Here is a 25,042-nt window from a genome sequence, read left to right as displayed (position 1 = left end):
CAGTGTGGATGAGGGACACTGCCTACTTTGCTAGTGTACGATGTGTTCATATAGGCTGACGGTCAAGTCTTTTTTTTGCTGCTCACTGTTCCATCTTCTCTCCCAGACGTGCGCACCGCAGCTGCCAATGAGGCACTCTAACCCGGAAAGTTGCATTTTGTAGGCGTAGTTAGCTAGCTATGTCGCCAGATTACTACTGATGTGAATGAAGGCACCCGTTTTAGACACTCGCCCACAAAAATAAACCCGAGCATTACTACCTTAGTAAAAGCTGGATTTTTGATACAGCTCTTGTAGTGGACCTCATTAGATTGTGCGAGTGCGCCTTAAAAAGTGGCCTGGTTAGTGTACAGATGACATTTGTTAAGCTGTTATGTTTGTGTACATTTGTTATCTTTTTATGTAGTTACTTATCAAGTAATTTGCCTGAGATGTGTTCTTAGCGGGAAAACGAAAACAATGGAAAAACTGTACTATGCGAAGCATGTGTTGTTTGAGCAATCACAGAATGGTGAGAAACATTTATTTCACAGTCTTGCTTTCAAAACATTACAATCAGGAAAAACAACACTGAAAAAGTATTGCCTGTGACCTTCTCTTGTGCTACACTTTATCACATACATAGTTACAGTATATGTGTATAGCATGCAGTTGAGACCCAGCATGACAACTATTATCTAAAAAAAAATATAATACCAAAAATAATTGAACGACAAATTTCTCTACAATGTATAATTTAAAATTGTTTACTGAGAAAACGGTCATTAAAACAAAAAAAAAAGATTGTTGCCCGAATACTTTTGAACAGTACTGTATTGTGTTTCATTATGTCATCTTAACAGAGCAGTGTAACTGTAGAACATACCACAGCTGCAATAACTCCCAACCCTGACGACCAAATAATGAAGTGCTAAACTCACTGATGTGATCTATGGCCCCGGCACAGAATTTGCCGTAAAACTTTTTGGCCCCGAGCCCCCGCAGGTCATGGATGGTGAAGGGCCAGAGGTGCAGCACGTTGTTCCTGGAGAAGGAGTCCCTCTTCTCGATCACCACCACTTTGGCGCCCATCAAGGCGAGCTCGATGGCCGTTCGCAGGCCGCACGGACCTCCTCCGATGATAAGGCACTAGGAGGACAAGTTGTGATTAAGCAGGCCTTACATTACTCACACAAGAGAGCAAATTTTCCTGCTGGGATGACTTTCCGGCTTTTTTTCCCCCCTGAAACGCTGCTGAGTGTTAAAACACACGCGCAGATTACCGTCATTGTGCTGCAACACGTCGGAAAATGACAAGATGACATCAGCATGAACAAAAAAGCAGATTAAGAGGTTGCCAAGGATGAACATCTGCCAAAATCTTGTATCAGCATGAGCCATGATCACAGCCGGACATTAGCGGACGTGTTTCTCTGCTTGTGTGTCGGCCACAAAGCGCATGAAGTCACCTTGCGTGAAGCTACGAGCATCTGTCTTTGTCTAAGAACCGGGCCCAAACATGACATCAGCTTCTTGGATGATAGATGAAAAGAAGTGACGCAAGTGTGCTGTACTCTTTCTGGAAAGCTTTTATTTTTTTTCTTCTTTCCCTCTAAATGTTTAAACACAACTGTATATGGTTCAACGGTATGTCATTTTTTCCCCCTTTTGGCACATGGCAGGATGAAAAGAATGTTGATGGTTTTCCTAGCTACTGAAGGGAGTCAGAGATTTAATTTAGACAGAAGTTTTGAGACAGCCGGTCATGGAGAAGATGGAGAGCGTCTCTGAATATCACAGCGCCAGAGAAGAATGGAGAATTAGATTGTGAAATCCCGGATGACTTTAACAACACAGTCCGGACTCCTGTTTTAATTTAGTTCTTTGCTACTTTACTTTTGTAACATAGACAGACAAATATAAAAGGCCTCAAAGAAATCGGGCCTGACCAATGTGGTTTTTGGATGTTGGTTCTCATATTTGTCAGGATAAAATTTAAAACCCTGCTTGCAAGTCAAATTTTGGCTGGCAACACAAGGCAAAAGAAATCAATGGCTCCTCATGCAAAAAACTCATAAATTGGGACACTAGTAAATACTAACCCAGGTACCAAGGTATTTTATCTGCTATCTGGATATGGATTAGTCTCCCGCTGACCATGCTAAAATAACAACTAGGCAAGCCAAAGCTGGAACCCTTTGTGTAGATCATAATTATCTTTGCACCGCAGGCGATGAGACTTGGCTTTAGTCACTCTGTTTTTCCATCTTGCTCCGTGGAGGATAAGGGTGATGACATCGTGTTTCACCATGTGCTTCCAGAGGTTATCCGGCATGACGTATTTTCAGGTGTCAAACAACACAGGTGACACACTCTTCATACAGGCCTGCTACCAGCTTGACAAGTTGATCTAATAACCCATGTAAAAGGGATTTGAGTGGAAAAGTAATGAAAATGTCACTTGTCACTGATAAACAGAAGCATTCTGTTTATTTAGTCCTGTTTCCACTGGCTGGTGCATTTTCCCCCCACGCGTTTTCCTGCACATCTGCTGAGTCATGACAACCACACTTCCTGTGCCACTTGCGATCTCACCATCAAAGAGAAAACCTTGCCCATAAACTGTCATGTACAATGTTCGCTGATGAAGTAGTAAACCCATTACACAGCCCACGGATCAACTCCATAGTCGGCCCAATACAAATGTCAATGCCAGTTTAGTATGGTAGTTCTCGCCCAGTATTCCAGCTCACGAGCGAGGTCCCGCCGTAAAATCCAGATGACATCACTCGAGAGCAATGAAGTAACACTGAGTGTTGACATGTCGCTTTTAAAGTTGTCATAAAGTCACAGACAATTTACTTGTCATGTACAAGTAGGTTGTTCTGTGGCTCATAACTTGAAATCAAAAGTACAGTATAACAAATTTTCCTACAACTGTTTTTCAAACTTTCGGCCTCCCTGTGTGGAGTTTGCATGTTCTCCCCGTGCCTGCGTGGGTTTTTTCCGGGTGCTCCGGTTTCCTCCCGCATTCCAAAAACATGCATGGTAAGTTGATCGGACTCTCTAAATTGCCCCTAGGTGTGATTGCGAGTGCGGATGTTTGTCTCTGTGTGCCCTGCGATTGGCTGGCAGCCAATTCAGGGTGTCCCCCGCCTACTGCCCGAAGACAGCTGGGATAGGCTCCAGCACGCCCCGCGACCCTTGTGAGGAGAAGCGGTATCGATAATGGATGGATGTTTTTCAAACTTTTTTTTTTTTTTTTTTTACACTAAAAGGGGAACTCAAGGCATAAATGCTCTTTTCAAAAAAGGTTCCTCCACTAGTCTAAACACAGTATTCTAATTAGTCACGTCCAATTCATTTATATAGCCCTTAATCAAAGGAAAGTCTCCAAGGGCTTCACATACAGTATGCACCAGATCATATACACGACATCCCCTGATCTTAACCCCCAGGAGGGCAAGGAATTAATATGACATTCATCAAATAAGAATTAAGCACATCAAACTACAGATTTACATCCATCTCAGGGGGCTGCCATTTTGGCCCTATAACAACGCTCTCTGCTGTCGACTGAATTCGATGTCAAACTGCCCTCGGGTTCGCATTGCGACCGTCACGTGACTAAACCATAAAAAACAGGTGAGCTGTGACGTTCGCAAATTTGAGCCCAAGGGCAGTTTGACGTCAATTTCAGTTGACAGCAGTAGGCGGTAAAAAGGCCAAAATGGCAGCACAATGTGTAAAGCTAATTCTTCATCCGACATTAAAAAAAAGGATGCCACAGTTATGAAGATACATTGTAAAATTGGCCTTTAAAATCGGATAATGGTAACACAATTCTTCTTTTTAAATTTATGCTCTTTGACTTCCCTTGTCCTTTTAGGCTTCAGAACATTTTTTTTTTAATTGTTGTGTAAAAAAATGTCATCATTGGCCAATGAAATGTAAGTTTTTAAAAAAAAATTATTTAAACATTCAAAATAAACAGAAAAATAGTTGAACAAACTATTTACTGCTTCTGATTTCAAAATGTGTTATCCATCAATTTGTTGTGTATATATTGTAAGGGGGAGTCATACATTTAGAGTATTTGGGTTCACAGTCATAACGCCCCCCCGCCCCCGCCTCCGAGAGGCACCATAACCATGATGTGGCCCGTGACAAAAATGAGTTTGATACCCCTGCTTTCACTAGATAGTTAACGATGGATAGCTAACGACAGACAAACAGATTGATCGATGCAACTCTGTCCATCTCTGCACCCTTTGATGGAATTGCAGTTTCCAGTTGGTCCGTGGTCTATACAGCAACGTACCGTAATTACATTTTAATTAGTAATGCATGGATTAGCATGAGGTCACATGCCTATTTCAACCCTAACTGAAAACACTTAAAGTTTTTCCAGATGTGCACACATTTGCTGTACCATACTGAGCCTTTGCATGAAACACCTACTGTACATAGTGGGAATAAATGAAGTAAATATCCACTGCAGTCACATTTAAAAAGATACCATCGCAAATGTAGTGGATGGAAAACAAAACTGTTGTTATTACCTTGGTGCCCGCACAGGCTTCACCTTTCTTGTACTCCTTGTGGGACATCCTCTTGTCCAGCTTGCTCCATAGGGCTTTGGCTTTCCAGGAGGTGACCTTGGCCTTCAAACTGTTGTAGAAGGTGCCATGGTCGGCGGGGTCAAGGTCCAGCTGTCCACACAGGACGTTGAAGGCCTGCAGCGTTCCCTTGCAGGTGGAAGCCTGGACGAAGTCCTCGAAGAACTTCCCACCGTTGCTTTCCCTCTCATCCTCCATCTCTCCCATCTTCCCCGACGGCGGTGGACGATTGGGTGCGCCAAGGCTCGTGCTTCGTGCAAGCGCTCTGCCAGATGTGGCTACGCCCTCTGCTCTGCCCGCGCCGTCATGCCCAGTCTGAGGATGAAAGACACGCAGTCCGATGTCATCTGGTGGCCAACAATCCAAAGACGCCTTCATCACATTGCTGCAATAGTGACCATATTTGGGTTCCCCTACCCCTCCCAAAAAAAAACCTCTCTGCCGGCATACTGCTTTAATACAGTGGTGCTTTGACAAAAGAGCCTAATTAGTTCTGTGACTACCCCAACTCCGAAAACTCATAACGTATCTTTTCCCATTGACATGATGAAATGCTATTTATCCATTACATCTCCTAAGCCTAAAAAAACCCACCTAGGACAATTTTTGTCTTTTTTTTTTTTTTTTTAATAAATAGCACTATAATAAAGTATTGTAATTTAGAAAAACAGAAGTGACATAATTAAAAAGAATATAAAAACAGTTTGTGACATTTTTTGCTTCGATTGCACGGACATTGTGCTGCTCCTACTTAAGACAACTGGGTCAGTAAATTGCAGATTTTTTTTTTTTGCAAAGATTAAATAATGTAATTGTTATATTGTCTGTTTACCACTATCCAATGTCCCTCATGGGATGAATAAAGTATCCATCACAAAAACCTGTCTTTAAAACAGGGGTGTGTAGACGTTTTATATCCAATGTAACCCTTTAAGCCCATCAAAAAATAGTTAAATGTGTTAAACGTCTTATGTATCCAATAGTTTCACGTGTTTTGATCTAGTGTGAAACAACAACTGGAACAAAAGTGTGTTCCTCAGACACACTTTTCTCGTGCGCAACCCTTTTGAAAAGTTAGAACTACATTTGGTGTAAAAGTGGAACTTACAAAAGGTGGAGACCACAACTTCTGTGAAGTGTAAATCCTTTGATATCCCAATGTCCTATGGAGCCACATGGGCCGGCTGTGCGAGACACCGACACCCAAAGTAATCCCCTATTACTGTCCCACCCCGCCCTGGGCCTCAGGTGGCGGTGCAATGAAACTGTTTATAGAGCACTTTTAAGCCAGATACCGGCGCATGCATCCAGCAAACCTGAGCCGCTGCATTCAAAGCCTGAGCCTGCTTCATATAATTATACCATTGTCCTACTGGACCTCCCCTACTGCCAAACAAGACCTTTCACCTCTCCCAGCAGCCATTCAAACACAGTCAGAGCACATTCCTCCACCACGTGCCTCAACTACCTCTCATCTGCCCTATCAGCAGGAGAGCAACTCCCTGATCACTTCAAACTATCACTTACGTTCGGCTGAAATGTGAAATGTAAATAGAATTATTTTGGTCAGTATTATGCCAAAGCAAGTGTACGTTCCCTATAAAGAGCAATTAACATTTTGGAAATTCCAGGTTCCTGTACGTTGGTAAAGTCATGCCCGTGAGGATAAGCGGTTCGGAAAATGGATGGATGGGTGGTTAACTCACATGAAAAGTGTCCAACTTGTTGCAAACCTAAATGCGAACCACCTTAATATTTTTGCTAGTTATTTAATGCAATTTTGTTTTATTAAAAAACATACGGCAATGACATAAACAAACCGTATGTTAGGAACATTTTTTACCACATTTTTGCCTTAAGTCACTGGACATTATGCTCCTCCTTTAGTGTGTGTGCCTTAGCCACCAGGGGCAGTATAATACAGACATCCGGGTATTCATGGAACCAATCACAAGTAAGCTGAGTAAACTACAGTACTATTAGTAGTTCTTCACAGATGACAAATAATATATGCCTGTGCTATATTATATTTATCTATGCTGCTTCACTGTTTGTGTTCAGCTATCCATATGACACCGAGACAATTAATACTATTTAGCTTGCCTATGGCTTTTGGCAGCGTTTGCTAGCATTAATCTGACTTTTGCACTGGGCAAAGTTGTATGGTTGTTTTAAATACACTTGTAATTCTCTTTGTTTTATATTTAGTTTGACAATAAAATTCAGTTGGGAGTGACCAATAAACAGCTTCAGTTTTAGCATTAAGCTAGCAGATATTTGCAAAAGGCGATGCGTTGTGGTTGTGTTAAATACAAAACACATACTTTGTTTTGTGTTTAGTTTGACAGTAAACTTCAACTGGGAGTGGCAATAAACAGCTTGAACCCAGGTTTAGGTGCCTTTAATACACTGCATGCTACGTTTGTATTTTTAATACTTTTAATCTGATTTGTTCCCAAATATTTACAATTATATCCTGTCATCTTGTTTACAGCAATCTGAGACCCCTTTGTTGTTGATCTCATTCAACCAGCGGCCTGTTACATGACCACCACTCAGACATCTACATTATACATAAGGAATGATGCCGTTGCTTTCAAGCATGGCCGAAAAAGAGCATTCTAACATGGTGGTGTGCGATTGACATAACATCCATCACAGTGAAGTCAGAGTGTGATTAAAACAACACACTGCCGAGCAACTGTGAACTCTTTAACTACCGGCAACTAATAATTGATTTATTTCTCAATATTACCAGAGCTCATAAATCAGTCGGCTGTTGTAGAATGTTCTTACAAAGTCGTGTTGACAGTACTCACGGTCTGCTTTTGCTATTCTGTCAAGAAACAAAAAAACGGGTCGAAATGAGTGGAACCATATGCACAGAGGCTAATGAAATGCTACCACTTGAATGTCGCCTCAGCCAAATAAAGCTCTCACTAACTCGAGATCATCTCGACTCAAGTAGCGTGGACGTGACCATCGCACGCTGACAGAATGGAAAAGTCACTTGTGGGCAGACGCGGCGAGGCCGCAGCACGGCTGTAAAAATACGGCTTAATGACAGACGAAGCGAAGGGAATACACAGCATACATCACTGCTGGAGTGTGAACTGTCTCACAGCGTCCCACAGTTTCCTACAAAGTACTGTTTAAACATCTCATTGGGTGACACCATCACGTGTCTCACCTCAATGGGCAAGAAAGTCAAATTGTTAGTTTTAGACAGTAAGAATCAAGATTTATTGTCATAGGAAACTAAAGTGTACTACTATTATTTTAAAATGTACGTCTACTAGTGGTTGTACAAACTCGTCAATTTGTTGACTGTAGTACTCCACAATGTTTCGAGTAGGGTTGAACAATTAATTGAATTCAAATTGACATCGCAATGTAGAATGCCATTTTCAAATTGAAAAGAAGTGCAGTCCACATTAAGTCAAGTCAAGTCAAAGCAAGTCAAATTTATTTATATAGCCCTTAATCACGGGAAAGTCTCAAAGGGCTTCACATGCCCATGCCCGACAGCATGTACACGACATCCCCTGATCTTAACCCCCAGGAGGGCAAGGAGAAAAAAAAAAAAAAAAAAAAAAAAAAAAAACATCTGTGGGAAAATGAGAAACCTTGAGAAGGGGCCACAGATGGGGGAATCCCCCTTCCAGGATGATCAGGCTGCAATGGATGCCAAGTGGGCATATATCATTGTTTCATGAAACATGAAAAGTTGAAGTGATAAAGTCACAGATTTGTTGGCATTATTGTTGAAATCTGATTTATGATTTACTGATTTATTCTCACACCACTTATTTGCTAGAATTTTGTGAAGCTGTCATAGTGACCGTTTAAAAAGACTGAAGTGTTTAGCAAGTTAACAACTAACTGAAGTAGATAAGTAAACTGTCTTTCACACGGTGCATTTGCTTTTATTTTACCATAAATCTAACCTATAAAACCACAATCTTTATGTTTACTAAATCTGATATCATACAGATTAATTTATTGCTTGTGTTTGTTAAAAAAAAATACATGGAAAGAGGACCATTGAAAAATAATTGCATATTATTTCAACCCAATTTCGAGTGTGATGATGACTAGTCGCTAATCATGTGTTTTTGGCTAGGACGAGGTACACCCGCTTGCTGCAACAACAAAAAATGCACCTGATGAAATTAGTTCCTTGATGAATTTAAATTGGCTTCCCTTTCTGAATGTGCAATTTTGTGAACCAGCACAGGGGTAAAAGCAAGGAACAATTTTCTGGTCTGCATTATGAAAGTGGAAGGAGAATGGGGATGGCGCTACAGAAATCTCGGCAGAAATCTGTGTATCCCCAGTAAAGCTCCTCCAGCACTTTGACATTTATATTCTGAAATATATGTATAAATTATTTGCTCAGCCCACCTATCGGCCAAGCCCTCCTTTGGCCCGGGGAGAGAAAAAAAAAATCCTGGAGCCGTGCCTCAAGGGGAGCGGGGAATTTTCCACCGCATAAGCAAAGGTCCAAGATTAGTTGCATCTCTCCATCCATTTTCTAATCTATGTCTCTTATCCTTCGTTAGAAACATTGCAAACTCCCACCATGCAGAAACCATTACCTGGCTGTGTCAGCAGCAAGCACATCGAGCAAGAGGATTTTTTTTTCACTCCTTCTGGAAATACCATCACAACACAGCAGGCAAATACTTCACCGTGCTCACATCAATGTATTTTTTGCGTAAATTCGGTCTATGAGAATATAGAAATTTCTTTTCGACATCGACCCAACTATTATTAAGTCATGCAAACCCTACAGTAACACCATTCATTTTCATTCTTTCTCTATGTTGTACCATATTAGCCAGAGGTGGGCATTCCGTCTAACCGATGGACCGGTCCGTCTATGCAAGCGATAAATGATAGTAAACAGAAAACAGACAGAAACCTTTTTTTAAAAAAGACGAGAATAAGCATTTTTGTTTGTCTATGTTATTGTCTATCGCCTACAATCTGACAGATGATTATTGTTTTGTTTGCTGCTTGATTCGTACATTTTATATCAGGCATGTTTTTGGTCAGCTCATGGATCCTAATTTACTTCAGGCATGTTGTTGGAAAGCTAAGGGGTCCTAAAAGGGGACGTATTAGAGTCCGTTGGTATAAGCATACCGTTTATAACTATTGTTTTGACCTGGATGAAGCTCAGAACACATGCTATGACTAAATTAGAAATCCAGGTGATTCGAAAGGGTTCACATACATTTTTTGGGTCTGTACACTGACTGTCCAAAAAATTAGGCCCTCACACTACAAAACAAATCATTCATTTAGCAATACAATGTGATAATTTAACTTTAAGGTTGACAAAAGACATACTAGACAAGTTTGGGAATGATGCACTGCAGTTTTATACCACTACAAACTAAACTCACAATAATAACAATAATATTAAGTTAACACTTCCCTCACAGAGTGATTATACAGAACAATCTTTATATTTGTGTACTGGATATCCTTCAATTGTGTACCTAATGACTTGAGACTGTAAAATTTCAGTGCGGATCGTTATCCATTTACATGACTATCGAAATGCAAGTACAGTATGAGCCGTTATATAGAGTTGCCGTACAGGTAAGTCTACACAAAGACATGGCATGCGTGAAACATCAGCTTACAGTGAGTTGGAATGTTAAGAATGTACCTGTTGCACCTGGACTGCTGTGTAGAAGGACTATAGACTAAACATCCACGCAAAAGTACACGCACACACACACACACACACACACACACGGACATGTACAGTCCAACACTTGTAAGAATGAGAACATCTATTGTGTACAATCTAAGAAGCATCCTTAAAAGAGGCGACCTGATTAAAACGTTTTTTTTGTTGCCCACTGCGCAGTCATGATAAATTAAAAACATTGCCCACATCAAAGCGTTACAAGAAAAAGTCAAACATTTTTAAAGAAAAAATAATAATAATAATATTATATATATATATATATATATATATATATATATATATATATATATATATATATATATATACATATATATTTTTTTTTATTATTATTATTTTTTTTCGCCAAACAAAATGACGTGGCCCTCTGCCCTTCAGTGGAAAAGGTTAGGACAACCATGCTCTAGTTCAGGGGTGTCAAAATAGATGCATGATCCCCTTATATTATTAAATATACACAACAAATTGATGGATAACTAGTTTTTAAATCAGAAGTCAGTTAATTGTTCAACTATTATTACATTTATTTTAATGGGGTGTGTGTGACAAAAAAAACCTTGCAGTATCTCATATCTCAATGTTGTTAAAAGTGAAGACAATTTGCAAGAAACATGAAGTCGACACACATGATTTACTTTCACGCGGAACATAAAATAATGTTGTGAGCCAGATCTGGCCCCCGGGCCTTGAGTTTGACACCTGTGTTCTAGTTCTAGAACTACTACTAGCAGCAATATGTAGCATGGGTTTTTGCATAATCTCCATTACCAATAATCATTTGTTTGATACATTTTTGGTAAATATTGACACTAACACCCCACCCCCGCCACAAACACACACACAACCATATTACACCATTATATTCATTTGGATTAATATATCAAATACAAGTCTCAAAAAAAAGAAATGATTGACATCACTCTATTCACATATTCCTGATAAATTTAATAAACTTCTTAGGATTTCAACATGGGCAAATTTAACTAAGCAGCTAGCTAGCTGTCTAGCTTGCTAGTTATCTTTCTAGCTACCCATCATTCCACGTGTCTGCTGTTATCAAAAACAAACCGTCCAATTTAATAACACAGCTGCTAAAACAAATATTTGTGTGGATGTACTGTACTCTTCTTTAACAGGCTTATTGGAAAACAAAAGGTCCACTCCACAACAGGAAATAAGACATAGTGCTCTGTAGCCCATAACAGGACTCAGTTATGTAGACCTTATGCTTCTTGTTCCAAGCAGACAACCTTTGGCAGCATATAAAACCACTCTAAAAGAAATATAAATTGGAGCCTATAGAATAACACAAAGTATACTTTCAAAGTAAAATCGTGGACACAATATAGTAGTATTAGGGAAGAGGTCATCAGAGCTGAGCCAACATACATGCTAAATAAAGTCATCAAAAACTTTGACTCCTACAAGCCAGAGGAGACGACAGAGACGTGATCATCAGTGAGCAAGCAGTGACACAATCACCATGAGAATACAATAGGAAGCTGACGGCACAAAGGAAAACATTCAGAGTGCTGGGAAACGCACATACACGCGCGCACACAGTGCACCGAGCCAGCCACCGCACGTAATTACAGACTGGGTCTTAGAAAACCAGGAAGGAACCATCCGTTTGGCCTGATAAGCAAACATGGTGCCAACAGGCTCCGTCCGTCAAAATGAAGGTCAAAGAAGGTACCAGTAATATTTCAGCTCTGATATCAGGCGAGTGTCTGGACAACTTAAGTGGATGTCTCATTAATACAGTATATTTTGGTTTGATAAATAAAGCGAACACACAGCACAATGTTTTGTGTTAAACACTTCATGCATCATGATTTGATTTCAAGCTTTAATTAAGCTAGTGGACTTTCCTAAGGCAAAGTTACGTGATCTGGTTTTACACACAATGTGTAATTCTCTCTTTTTTATGTTTATTTTGACAGTAAACTTTAACCGAAAGTGGCAATAAATATCTTGTGAGAAAGCATTTGGCCTACTTTTTTTTAAGAATTGTTCGCTATCTGCCAAACTAACTGCTGTTTTTTTGTATACTGTAGTTAGCTGCCAACATCTATCCAAAATCCATGACTGACACCTCCACTAAAGAGTTTTCTACTGTTATTGCCTGTAGACGTCACAAGATTGAGGCAAAACACCACTTTTCAATTAGACACGGCTCAGGCCTGACTAAATGAAGCTTTCCCCCTCACTTCAACATTGTTCCCCGGCACCAGGATGACATAAGATGGCACCGAGGACCAGACAGTTACAAGATACTGAAAGTAAAGTGAATGTCTGGTGGGAATCTTTCTTGCGAAACAAACCCCATAGCTTTAAAGGGGTTAACGGTGACCGTTTGTCAAGGATAGGCGATTTTGTCAGTCAATCATGAATTGAGGCAGGCCCAGAATAGACATGTGTTAGTGGGTTGCAACACATGGCCTGTAAAAGATATCAACAAGACAGCATGTAAACAAGATACAAACATTGGACAAAGTCCAACTTGTTGGCAGGCAAGTGTTTACCTGCAATCAACAACAAGTCTCATTTCCCTAAATAAATCTTTTATGTCTCGATTCATGTCAATCGTATTTTATTATATGTGTCAAATATATCCTTTTATTTACAATAATAATAATAATAATATCATACTTTTTCTGGCCTATAAAAAGCATCCCATGGAGGATTGAAAGTTATTTTTTGCAAATGACTATTTTAAGCTGTGACTAAAACAATTTTTAGTTTTGTAGGCCTTTCATTTGACTGTTGCATCAATCTGGCGCATTGCCATTTTTGCTCAAAAGAACTCAAAACTAAAGCATTACCATTCAGAGACAGTAATTTTAATATACAGAGGATATAAAAAGTCCACCACCCCTGTTCAAATGCCAGGTTTTGGTGATATATATTTTCAAAAATGAGACGGAGATAAATCCTTTCAAACCTTTTTTTTCCAAATTAATGAAACCTATAACTTTTACAACTCTATTTATTTATTTATTTATTTTAACTTTTCAAGAGAGGTTGTAAAAACAAATGAGTGGCATAATGTGGTTGCACAAGTGTAACTCTTATAACTGTGATGTGGCTGTGTTCAGAATTAACCAATCACATTCAAATTTATGTTAAATGGGAGTCACCAGCCAGGTTTAAGGTGTCGCCGTTTAACTTCAAAATGTCACCTATTCTAGTAAGCTTTTGTTGAGTTTGGTGGTGTAGAACTGTATTGCAAGGTTGCAATTTTGGTCCATAATTCCACAAGACATGTTTGGTGCAAATAATTAATTTGGTCATCACAAAAAAACAGGTGGACCAGGGGCTTTAGTCAAGGTGGATGGAATTATGAACAGTTCCAAATACCAGACAGTGTTATCACAAAACATTCAAGCTATTGATAGAAAGCTAAAATAGGTCAGCAAAGCCGACAAGAACATCTGAACTTTATTCAGGGTTAATCACTTTAAATGGGGGCAGGTGCATGCTGACTCCCTTTTAAAAGTCTGAACAGAACACAGTTCCAAAAGGGTGTGCACCTTTCTGCAACATCACTAGCGCAGTTATTTTGAATTCCCGTCTCAAAATGTGAAAAAATGAAAAAAGTTTTGAAATTCTTTATTTTGGTCTTACCTTCTTGGTTCACAAAAAAAAAAAACTGCCATTTCAAAGGGTGTGCGGACGTTTTATACCCACTGTGCATCCAACATGTGCCACAAGATAATCTAATTTATTCTACCGTGGTGACCATAATTATACGACAACATTTGGCACAATTTTTTCAGCCTTGCTTTTATGTACACAAGTCCATTTCGGCGCCAAGCGGCGAGCGAGGAAGGAAACATCGAAGGGCGGAAGTAAAAGGTTTACAACACCTCCCTGCCAGTAACGAAGACAAGCTTTCACTCACGGCCACTTTATTGCGCCGCATGAAACACAGTGTGACTGCATTCATCCACTTCACCCACAGCATGAGGGGCGTCTTTTAATACTCAACTTTAACGATTCGTTTACTTGTCAATCCTGCCGCGTGATTCATGCAAGTGGATGCCTTTGTAGTTTTATTCAGTATGTTTGTCATTTTCATTCACACATGCGGATAAAGGTTTAAAGTTTAAAAGGCCGGAAAGCTGGTCTATTCAAAGAAAAAAAATCACAAGACTGGCATAAAGTGCAGTCGAGGTGGTTTCATAGTAAAGGCTTCACTTCTACATTCCAATTGCACTTTAGGGTGGCAGAGAGAGTCTGTAATGTCTGTAATGTAAATGTAAGCTGAATTGTGTTGTTACAGCAGTTTCTAGTTCTACGAGATCTCCTTATAGGTGTGCCTTGACGAGATTTTGCATATGTTCAATTTGCTCCGGGTAAGTACTGTACTGAAAAGAGGAAGGATGTAAATCAGACTACAAACATTACTGGTAATCATGAAGCATGTGCAGAACATAAGCCCGGCAGCCATTTGGCAGAAATAAATGTCATTAAATAATAGCAGAGAGCTATTATAATAACATTTAATGGACCCTAACTTTCTTTCGAATGACAGGGAGAAATTCCATAAATACTGTGGTAGCAGCTGAGTGGTTATGGACACAGGAGGTGATCAAGTCCAAGAGTAAATCATACGGGCTGTTGGACAAGGTCTGGATTCCAGCGCTTCTGCTGCGGAATGGAATCAAAAATAAGCCCAATGGAAGGCTTTGCAGTAAACACAAAATAAGTGTTTGACAAAGCGATAGGTTGCTCAAGATATGACGCCTTATCTTGCACGACATGTGAATCATCCCAGACAGAAAATGTGGAGGAGATGACTGAGTCATACTGCACATCAAATGAAGAGTAACATTATACAAACATTTTCTTCCAGGCCTTATCAAAGATCCCAGCACGGGTGTGGATGGAAAGCAGGAGCCTCCCAGAACAGCTGAATTTTATTTGTGGTTGATCAAAGGCACTTAAAATGGTGGCAGGTATGATAGATCTGCTGAAATTATTGATTAATTGTCAGGAAAGGCGAAGTAGAACAGTGGGAAATTATTTGGGATTCATCAGAGGCACTATAAATGGGGGCAGGTGTGTCCTTATTCCAATTTAGCATGAGCTTGAATGTGATAAACATTTATTTGATCAAATAATTGTTTTGTTCTTTTTCCAGGAATAGCCTACTAGAACATTTGAACTTTATTAAGAATTAATCAGAGGGACTTTAAATGGTATCAGGTGTGTGCTGACTCCCATTTAACATTAATTTGAATGTGATAAACATTTATATTAATAAATACCTGGTTTACTAATTGTCAAATGTCAGGAAAAGTCTACTAGAACATCTGAACTTTATTAGGGGTTAATAAGAGGGACTTCAAATGGTTGCAGGTGTATACTGACTCCCATTTAAAACACATTTCAATGTGATTTTTAAAAAGATATTGGTTTATTAATTGTCAGGAAATACCAGGAAAAGCTTACTACAACATCTGAACTATTTGGTGATACATAGGGAATTATTTTTTTTCTTAATTCTTTAATTAGAGATCGTCATCCAAATAAACTTTTCTAGATTATTATTTTTTGCACTGATTCTGAATCTGCCCTCATGTTTTCTCTGGCACATCAGGTTTTCACAACAACAACAATAGGTGGATTTTTTTTCCTGAAACATCATAGCTATAATTAACAACGCAAAGTAAAATCCGCATTGCGTCAGTTTAAATCAGTGTCAAAAATACAATTAGGGACAAATAAACCCATTGTGTTTCAAGTTTGCTGTTGGCCAGTGTCATCATGTCCTAGGTCAAAGTTCACTTGCAAAGAGGTGACCAAATAAAATTGACCCATTCTAAAAGACTCATCTGCAATCATTGCGTCATCTATATGACAGCACAACATGATCTGTGTTTTCTGTGAGGGACTTTTGCGAGCACAGTAGCTGTATTTTGACCTGTCGTCTCTCTAGAAAACATTAACAAGCAGCTACTTTGGGTTAGTTGACAGAGTAACTTGTCAACACCACACCTTTCTTTGGAGACTACTGTTTGTATGCCACCGCCGCCGCCGCCACCACTGACAACAGGGTGAGAGGTGCTGCTGTGCAGGTGAAGTAAAAACTGTTCAAATACTGAGCAGAAGTCATTTGTAAAGAAAGCTATCGCTTAAAGTCCATGAACTAGTACACTCTTTGTCGTCACTACTAGGACAATTCAACATACTAGTAGAATGATTGTTTTACTCGTATCATTTGTTCCACTATATGACAATTCTGTAGACTATTAAAACGACTTTGGCATACTGTAAGTTGGACAATTACATGTCGCTAGTGAGGCAAAACTGTGCACCAGTTGACAACTGTGTGCTACTAGTACTACTAGTGATTATTGTACTAGTTAACTTCAGTCAAGATCCATGTACTTGTCCTCATTTGTAAGACAATTCAGCACACTAGTAGAAAAACTAGAGAGTTGAATGCGATGAATGTTTTTTCCCCATGACTGACTTCCAGGACAATATTCTGCATGCTAGTAGAATATTTGCATAGTAGTAGGACAACTACATGTTATTAGTGGAGCATAGTATTTGCACAAGGTGAACACTATGCACTGCTAGTGCACGGCTAAATGTTAACAAGTAGAATTTCAGCACTGAAATGCAGTATTGCTACACTAATAACAGTGCTAGAATGCCAATGTTGTCTTAGTAGTGAGGACAACGTGTGTACTAGTACATGAAGGCCTTAATCTAGATATTAACGAATGATATTGTATAAATGATCAAGCGGGTTTCCATAGATTTAAAGCAAAATGCTTTAAAAGAAGGTCGTGTGAGAGTTTGTCCTAGTTTTCAATGAACTTGAAGAGAAGCGCTTCATGGCACATAAACACCTCAGCAGACAAAAATGTAAGGTGAGATAACTTTTTTTTATTTATTATCAGGGAGCCGAGACAAGCACCAATGCCTGACCCACCCACAGAATAAATAAAAGTCTTACCTCACAGTGAATGCCGAGGAGATGTCTTCATTCCAGCAGGATCCAAATTCCTGCTGCTGGTGCTGCTGCTGATGATGATGAAGCCTTGAGAAAGGTTCAACAACAAAGTCAGGTGTCTCACCCTCAGCGGATCAACTGACGTGAACACAGTTCACATTCACATGTCTCGGAGTAAAAAAGGCAACTTCCCTTCCCTCGTGGGTGTTTCGTGCTGGACGTCAGCTGGGGTGTGAGGGCGGTGCTCGTACGTGGACACATCCCACATCTGCCGCCTCTGGCCCGGAATGCTCAGCTGTCTCTTCACGGAAGATCGCGTCCTCTTTCAAAATGAATTTGACTTTTTCAACGTCAACGTAAACAACAGCACCTCACAAACTGCATTTCAGTAGTTGACTGGTCTTTGAACGCATCATCTAACCACAAGAATACGTAGCGTTTACAAATTCGTACACCTGACCGGTCTTTGAACGCATCCTCAAACTAGTTCAAATCAGAGCAGCCGGGGCGATTATGATGTTTAAATGACTTTAGTGCGACACGTGGCGCCGGTGGGCTTTTATTAACACTTTCGACGATACGTGACACATTCCAAGCGTGTCAGCAAAAGAATGGCCCGGCAGGCGGCGGCACGCGGAAGACAGCAGCTCAATCACGCGTGGACACCAACAAATGTGACGTTTCACCATCTAGCCGGCCTGTGGAAAACTAGAGCGATTGGCAGCGTTTTTGTTGTATGAAATAATAGCACCATCTGGTGGGAGCTAGAAGCAGCACAGGAACAGTTTACGTTACAGCCCCGCCCCCCCCCCCCAAAAAATAAAAAATAAAAAGCTTTTTTTTATTTTTTTAATGAGAATTATATACTTTGAGAAAACATACATAAATTACGCAATTAAATAGAATTCCAAAATATTATTTTATTTTTTTTTAGTCACACTTTCCTCTTAAATGCGCATTGTACTGTTCATTATGGTGTGCATGCCTTTGCAACCTGTGACTAGTATAAGATAGGCATACACGTACAGTGCTGTAATGGAGACTCAGCTCCTCTCTTAGCCTCTCAGTACAGCAGTAATATTAACTGTTCTTCACGGAAGATAAAGAATAGATGCCTGTGAGTATTGCTATATCGACTGTCTTTAGCATTAACGGAGCAGAGGCTTAGTTTAATTTGACAATAACCTTTAAATGGGAGTGGCCATAAACAGCTTGGAGCCTCTTTTTTGTAGTTAAGAATATTTACTCATATCTGCCACTTGTGAAGTGAATTGAGTCACCTGCCACCATTCAGTGTGCATACATAATGGGAATGTGACTGTACTCAGTTAATCAATCACATTCAAACCTACCTGTCACCATTTAAAGTGTCTCTGTTTAACCCCAAATGTTGAGCTGTTCTAGTTGTCTTTTCCTGACATTTTTTGACTGCAGTTTTGTGTTTGCATCAAATTATGAAGTTGGTTTCATCAGACCATAGCACAATTTCCCACATGTGGTTGGGAGATTTTGTTATGGTCAGATGGCATGTTCCCATTTAATTAGGTAAAGTTGTTGAATGTAAACATAATATAATATACAATATTTATTATATATATATTTTTTTAATGTTGGGAAACGTGCAACTATACTGCATTTATAATGAGAACTATCGGTATTGTTCAGTGTTGTGTTAGTGTGCCTAATGGAGTGTCTGGTGAGAAAGAAAGATAAACTAGATGCAGTTGCACCAATAAAAAGTAGTCCAAATAAAAAATGCCATTAGGCACCGTATTTTGTTGTCTACATTTATTTTGTGCTAAAAGATTAGAAAGCAAGATTTTGAGCAGGAAGTGCATGGTGCAGCGTTTCAATTCAGTGTCATGTGACGCAGTCGAGCATCAAGCCCTGCCCTCCTCCTCCTAGTGCAGCAGCCTCATTCTAGTGATGAAGATGCTGCTGAGTGCAAACATGCAAGCCATCCTTCTACTTTTAACTCTGCTGGTGCCCTGCAATGGCATCCTCCCCGAGTTGGTGCACCCAGAAATTCACCTCATCATGGGCAATTCCATGCAGGAGGAGGAGCGCCCGCTGATTCAAGTGGAGCAACTGGCCAAGGACGAGCAGCTGAGGCCTGCACATAAAGTAAGGAAAACATGAAACGGCATGTTAGTACATAGTGGGATGTGTTCTGTGTGTGCTTAAGATCCGATGTGACGTTGCTTTGTCTCTCTACTTTCGCACAGGAGACAACCACTGCTACAACAGTTGTGCAATCAACTGAGGTGGACAACCATATTGACACTGTGAGTACTTCATGTTCATCTAATGAGAGCCAAACCAAGGAGGTTCTCCTTGCACTGCACTCAACATGGATCAATAAGATGCGTTTATAAGCTAATTAAAGCCACATTTTACCGTTGCTCATATTTTTTCAGGCATTGTTCTATTTTAGTACCCTCTCAGCTGGATGCATTGTAATTCTGAGTCTGCAATGTTAGCTCGAGATTTTTGTTAAACTAACATCAGTTATTGTCAGGGGCATAAAATATTCATATTTTTATTCTTCACCCCTTCAAATTGCAGTTTGTTTGCACAATTTGTAGATCAGTGACTTTCCCCCACCCACAGTGGATATAGTCTACATAGCCCTCCTCAAGTGGCATGTTTTTGTGATAGAAAAACAAAGACCAAGATAAATGTCTTGTGATGCCAGATGTGACTGCAAAAAAATTTCAGGAAAAGCCTACTAGAACATCTTTGTCTTTTTTTGGGGGGGGGGGTTTAATTAAAGGCACTTTAAATGGCAGGTGTGTGCTGGCTCTCGTTTAACATGAGTTTGAATGTGATTGGTTCATTTTGAACGCAGCCACCGCCCCCTATAGGCACGCTTGTGCAACCACACAAACTCACTTGTTTTAATTGACTTTCCCTCTCGAAAATATGTTTTTATTTGAGTTTTACAGGTTATATTTGAGTTTTACAGGTTATACAGGTTATAAATCACGTTATAACCTGTATAAGTCACGTTGGTTTGAAAGCAAAAGGTTTTGAAGTTGTTTTTCTTCTCACACAAAACTTACATTTGAAAAGGGGGGTGTGCAGACTTTTTTTCAGTGCTACCTTTTTTAATAAATAAATAAATAAATATTGCTAATAGTGTTGTCGAGTACTTCTACAGCCAGCAGGAGTCTTCCCTTCTTAGGTCAAAATTGTTTCATTCATTTTCTACACTGAATTGTGGCAAGCCATTAAACGCCTCTTTTGTAAATCAAGAAGATTACATGAAATTGAAATCGATGCAGGTAAACATTTTTTTAGCTCATTCTAAATCTCCCCCTGTTTTTTTCCCAGGCAAATCTGGTTTTCGAAATTATATAACGATAATATAACATGTAATTGATATATTTGATAATATTTGCGAATTAAGGGTTGGGTTCATCAACAGGTAGAATTGTTTTCGGAAACATCATAGTTATCGATCACAACGCATGGTAAAACCTGTATTGTGCAAGCTTTTATAGGGCAAACTTAAAAAACAAAAAAATGAAAATATCTAAAAAAACAAACAAACAAAAAAAACATGATGTGCCAGAAAAAAATCAAGGCATTTTTGACATCAGCATCAAAAATACGTTTAGTGACACATAAAGCATTCTCTGATTAAAATTTTCTGTTGACCAGTATTATGACAGTGTCTTATTTGGGTCCATTTAAAAATAAGTTGGTCAATATAGTTTGACGTTAAATGTGTAAAAAATAATGATCGGCTACACAATATGAAGAGTTAAAAGTTGCATGATAAGCTCTGTGGTTTCCAAAGATTTCTTCGGGGAGACTCCCCCTGATGCGACTACCTGTTTTAGGGCTGCGTCACCGCAAAGGATTGTGGGAAGGAGAGGTACTGTCTGCACGTCGAGAAGCACCATTCCAAATGTCAACCATGCAAAGGCAGCGACGTGGTGAGTTAAATGGGACTGACAATTTCAACTGGTGTGCTTGGGTGTGGTTTGTCAACATTTACTTCCCATAAAGTTCTCTGAGCATTTATTCAATATCGGTCCATGTACTAGTAATTTTTTCTCTCACTTGTAAGACAACTCAGTGCGCTGATTGGGTGACTGCGGCAAATGACTGTTTTACAAGTTTTTTTTTCCCTACTGTATGACATTTCTGCACATCGGTAGGACGACTGCATGCTACTAGTGAGGAAAAATTGGGCACCAATTGATGGCTGTGAGCTACTAGTCAAGTGCAAGATGGTGACTAGTAAAATTTTAGGATCCCAGATACATGCTCCAACGGCTGATCCTAACTGGAGGCAGTGATGGTTATGTTGCAGTTGACGGTTACAATTTGCTTGAATTAATTGCAGTAATACACGAGTGTTGCAGGTCGAATGTATTGCTTGTGTGTGATTGCAGCCCTGCACCGAGGATGAGGAGTGCTGCGGTGTACAGTTGTGTGTTTGGGGGCAGTGCAGTCCAAATGCAACCAAAGGACAAGCTGGCAGCACGTGTCAGCATCAGGCACAATGCAGTCCTGACCTCTGCTGCGCCTTCCATGCAGGTGACGCTCACTCAAGAGCCGCTGCGCCAAACAGATGAGGTGACATAATTCAAGCTCACATACTACTGAAACGCTCTCAGACTACTGAGTTATATTTGCTTACGCAACTGGAATGCTCTTACACACTATTGAAATGCTCTCGTTCTATATGAACTACCAGAACCATCTGACACATTACTAAAACACTCTCACTCTGAAACGCTCTCATAGACACTACTGAAATTTTGGTCGGTCATTCATGCTACTGAAGCACTCTCATACATATCAGAAATGTTCTCACACTGAAATCCTACTGAAATGCACTTATGAAATATACTTAAGTACACGTTTCAGTAGTGTGTATGTCAACATTTCAGCTGTGTGTATGAAAGTGTTTCAGTAGTGTATGAAAGAGCATTTTAATTGTGTGTGAGTGTTTCATTAGTGTGGATGAGAATGTTTCAGCAGGGTGTATGAATATTCCAGTAGTGAACATGGGTGTTTTGGCTGGGTGTGTGAGAGCATTTCTATAGTGTGGTGAAAGTGTTTGAGGGGGGTTACTTATGAGAGCATTTCACTAGTGTGTGCGTTTCAGTTGTGTGTACAACACCATTTCAGTAATGTGTGAGAGCATACATAGTATTTATTGTGAGATCATTTCAATAGTGTGTGTATGAGAACATTTTTGTAGTGTGTGCAATTTCACCCCGTCTTCAAACACAATACTGGAACGCACCAATACTGTGTAGTCTCCAATACAGTTTGCTGAAATGTGCATGTATGCATGTAATCATGTTGCTACATGTTGTGTTGCGTTCAGCCCTCCTCTTCCCAGTCTGCTCCGCTAAGCCCATTGAACGCGAGCACTGTTTTCCTACTTCCAACCAGCTGATGGAGGATGACGCACCCAAAAAACATTGTCCTTGTGCTGGGGACCTCCACTGCCAGCACATGGGGTGAGCATCCATCCATAGCAATATTGTGTTCTATGCATTTTGTGTTTGTCTTAACTGTTGGCTTCATTTTTTTTTTTTTATATATACACAGTACTGTATAGATTGCCTCAGACATTTAAAAACTACTTTCATTAAATATTGATGATAATCTATATATTGATAAGACAATAAAGTAATAAAAGTCTATACTTAAAGCGGAAGTCAACCCAAAGTTATTTGTTTTCAAGAATACGTTCCCAGCAGGCCCACTAGTTGAAACACAGCATTCTGATTAATTTGGCGTTTGTGGAATATAAGTTAAGCAGCAAAATGCTCTCGTTTTTAGCCATCTCTGGGGGCGGCCATTTTGCCTTCCGTCGACTGAACGTGACATCCCAACTGCTCACAACGACCACATTTTGGCTGGCCTGTTTTTTGAATCTGAGCTGTGATTGGTCGTTGTGAGCAGTTGGGATGTTATTTTCAGTCGACAGAAGACAAAATGGCTGCCCCCACAGATGGCTAAAAACAAGTGGATTAACACTTATTCCACAAACACAATATTTAGCAGAATGTCCTGTTTCAACTAGTGGGCTTGCATAGAACATATTCTTGAAAAAAAACATGTTTTCGTTGACTTGAAGAACCCCAATTATTATTTAATTTTTTTTCTCGATTCACCGCTCACGGATTCAGTATTCAGTATACTTTTTTTTTTACGTAATATACAATATATACTTTTTTTTTTTTTACCTATCCATCATTATTCACTGAATAAGTCATTCTTTTGTCCTCAAGCCAAAGCTGTATAGAAAAGTATTGCTTTACTGGCATCTATAGGCCATAACGGGTGAAAATGAGTTTAATAAAAGTACATTTAAAATCGCCATCCATCAATTTTCCATAGCATGTGTCGGCATTAGGGTTGTGGGTCAGCGGAAGCCTATCCCAGCTGAATTTGGGCGAGAGGCGGGGTACAGCCTGGACTGGTTGCCAGCCCATCTCCATTCACATCTATGGAATCAATTTAGTGTCTTTTCTCCAACATAAGATTTATTTGGAATCAATTTAGTGTCTTTTCTCCAACATAAGATTTATTTGGGGGGAATCTGGACAAAAACCACTCAAGCACGGGGACAATATGCAAACCCTACACAGGAAGACCAGAGCCGAAATTTGAACCCGGAACCTTGTAACTGTGAGAGAGATGTGCTAGGAAGTATGCACAGGGCTGCCCTATATAATATCCATCTTGATATTTTTTGCATGTTTTGGTTACAGCAAGGGGAAGTTTCCAAAAGTTTCCACTTTCCAGTGACTTGGAAATAAAGCTGTGGAATTCTGGAAATATTCCAAATTGGAAACTTTCCATGGGAATTCATTGGGATTAACTGGGAACTGATCTCTCTCCCCTCTGCCAGACGAGGATCCATGTGCTTGAAAGCGATCGACTCGAGCGAAGAGGATCTGACAGACAGCCTGTACTCAGCCATAGACTACATCCTCTAAACTGCTTTGCTCACAGCAATGTTTCTCTTTGGACCCTCAGGAACTGTGCTCATTTCCTGTTTGCAAACATCACAAAGCTACACCGCAAATAAATAAGTAAATACATTTAGTTTTATTTGCTTACGAGAGGTTGACGAGCCCGTCAAGAGGATATAGTCAACTGCATGTACATAGCCCAATGGCCTGGATGCTAAGTTTTCACTGCAGTTATATCTTCATCAGGTCCACGAAGTGTTTGTAGCCTGCTTGAACTATGCACGGAAGCTTAATAGTTAATACACTGTAAGAGCAATAAAATGGTACTGCACTGTTTAGAAATCCAGTCATTTTCCCACTGAATGTAATCAGGAGAATATACAGTACATTCCAAGTAAAACCAGGAAATAATCATTCATGCATATAAGTAGCCGACCTGTTTGTTGACATCAGGAATGAGTGAGGCCATTTGTATAAGTAGTGTTCTCACAATTTTTTTGCCACACTTGTATAAACCAAATATAGTTCAAAAATGTTTATTAAAATGAATCACCTTGAGGCAACTAAACACCTCAGTAAAATGTGAGTCAGGCCAACAACCAGAATGATTACCACTGTTAAAAATATACTTATGAGAGTGCCTGTCAAAACATTTTTAAGTATTACTACACCCCAACTGGATGAAGTGGATTTGTGATTGTAGCCCACCAGCACACAGTGGATTTGAACATTTTCAATTTGTTATAGGTTTTCATGTTCTGTGCAGTTAAATAGGTTAAGACTAACATAATAGTTTTGAGCTCTG

General features: G+C 39.7%; 2 protein-coding genes across 8 annotated transcripts in view; one reads left to right on the top strand and one right to left on the bottom strand.

Annotated features, from left to right (window-relative positions):
* Positions 1-17,924, bottom strand: part of mical2a (microtubule associated monooxygenase, calponin and LIM domain containing 2a) — a 40,397-nt gene extending 22,473 nt beyond the window's left edge. The window contains exons 1-3 of one of the 4 annotated variants that reach the window (XM_086024841.1): positions 17,294-17,924; positions 4,542-4,913; positions 921-1,128 (exon numbers count right to left, since the gene is read on the bottom strand). In XM_086024841.1, coding sequence (XP_085880967.1) covers positions 921-1,128; positions 4,542-4,805 — 472 coding nt within the window. In that variant the 5' untranslated portion in view covers positions 4,806-4,913; positions 17,294-17,924. The remainder of the gene's footprint in view (positions 1-920; positions 1,129-4,541; positions 4,914-17,293) is intronic. The other 3 variants (XM_086024839.1, XM_086024840.1, XM_086024842.1) reach the window with 3 other exon arrangements.
* On the top strand, positions 17,157-24,809 carry dkk3a (dickkopf WNT signaling pathway inhibitor 3a). Of its 4 annotated transcripts, none has more exons than XM_086024845.1 (7): positions 17,157-17,207; positions 19,346-19,414; positions 19,516-19,575; positions 21,136-21,231; positions 21,694-21,838; positions 22,638-22,773; positions 24,174-24,808. In XM_086024845.1, the coding sequence occupies exons 1-7, from the start codon at positions 17,172-17,174 to the stop codon at positions 24,259-24,261; spliced, it is 630 nt and encodes a 209-aa protein (XP_085880971.1). In that variant the 5' UTR covers positions 17,157-17,171; the 3' UTR covers positions 24,262-24,808. The 4 variants fall into 4 exon arrangements, with proteins under 4 accessions (XP_085880971.1, XP_085880970.1, XP_085880973.1 ...); XM_086024844.1 differs by lacking the exon at positions 17,157-17,207 and adding an exon at positions 17,558-17,646 and having other exon boundaries at positions 24,174-24,809; XM_086024847.1 differs by lacking the exons at positions 17,157-17,207; positions 24,174-24,808 and adding an exon at positions 17,569-17,646 and having other exon boundaries at positions 19,196-19,414; positions 21,694-21,877; positions 22,638-22,778.
* Positions 24,810-25,042: the final 233 nt, after the last annotated feature.

This window comes from Filicampus tigris, chromosome 3 (genome assembly GCF_054856515.1).
Source record: "Filicampus tigris isolate MCC_2025a chromosome 3, RoL_Ftig_1.0, whole genome shotgun sequence".
Classification (NCBI taxonomy): Eukaryota; Metazoa; Chordata; class Actinopteri; order Syngnathiformes; family Syngnathidae; genus Filicampus; species Filicampus tigris.
This window is presented reverse-complemented; position numbering and strand designations above follow the sequence as displayed.

Excerpts from the sequence above, each read along its gene's own strand:
- dkk3a (XM_086024843.1), top strand. The coding sequence starts at position 19,217 with ATGAAGATGCTGCTGAGTGCAAACATGCAAGCCATCCTTCTACTTTTA. Across the intron at positions 19,576-21,135 it reads TGGACAACCATATTGACACT|GGCTGCGTCACCGCAAAGGA; the intron begins GTGAGTACTTCA and ends TACCTGTTTTAG. Across the intron at positions 22,774-24,173 it reads CTCCACTGCCAGCACATGGG|ACGAGGATCCATGTGCTTGA; the intron begins GTGAGCATCCAT and ends CCCCTCTGCCAG.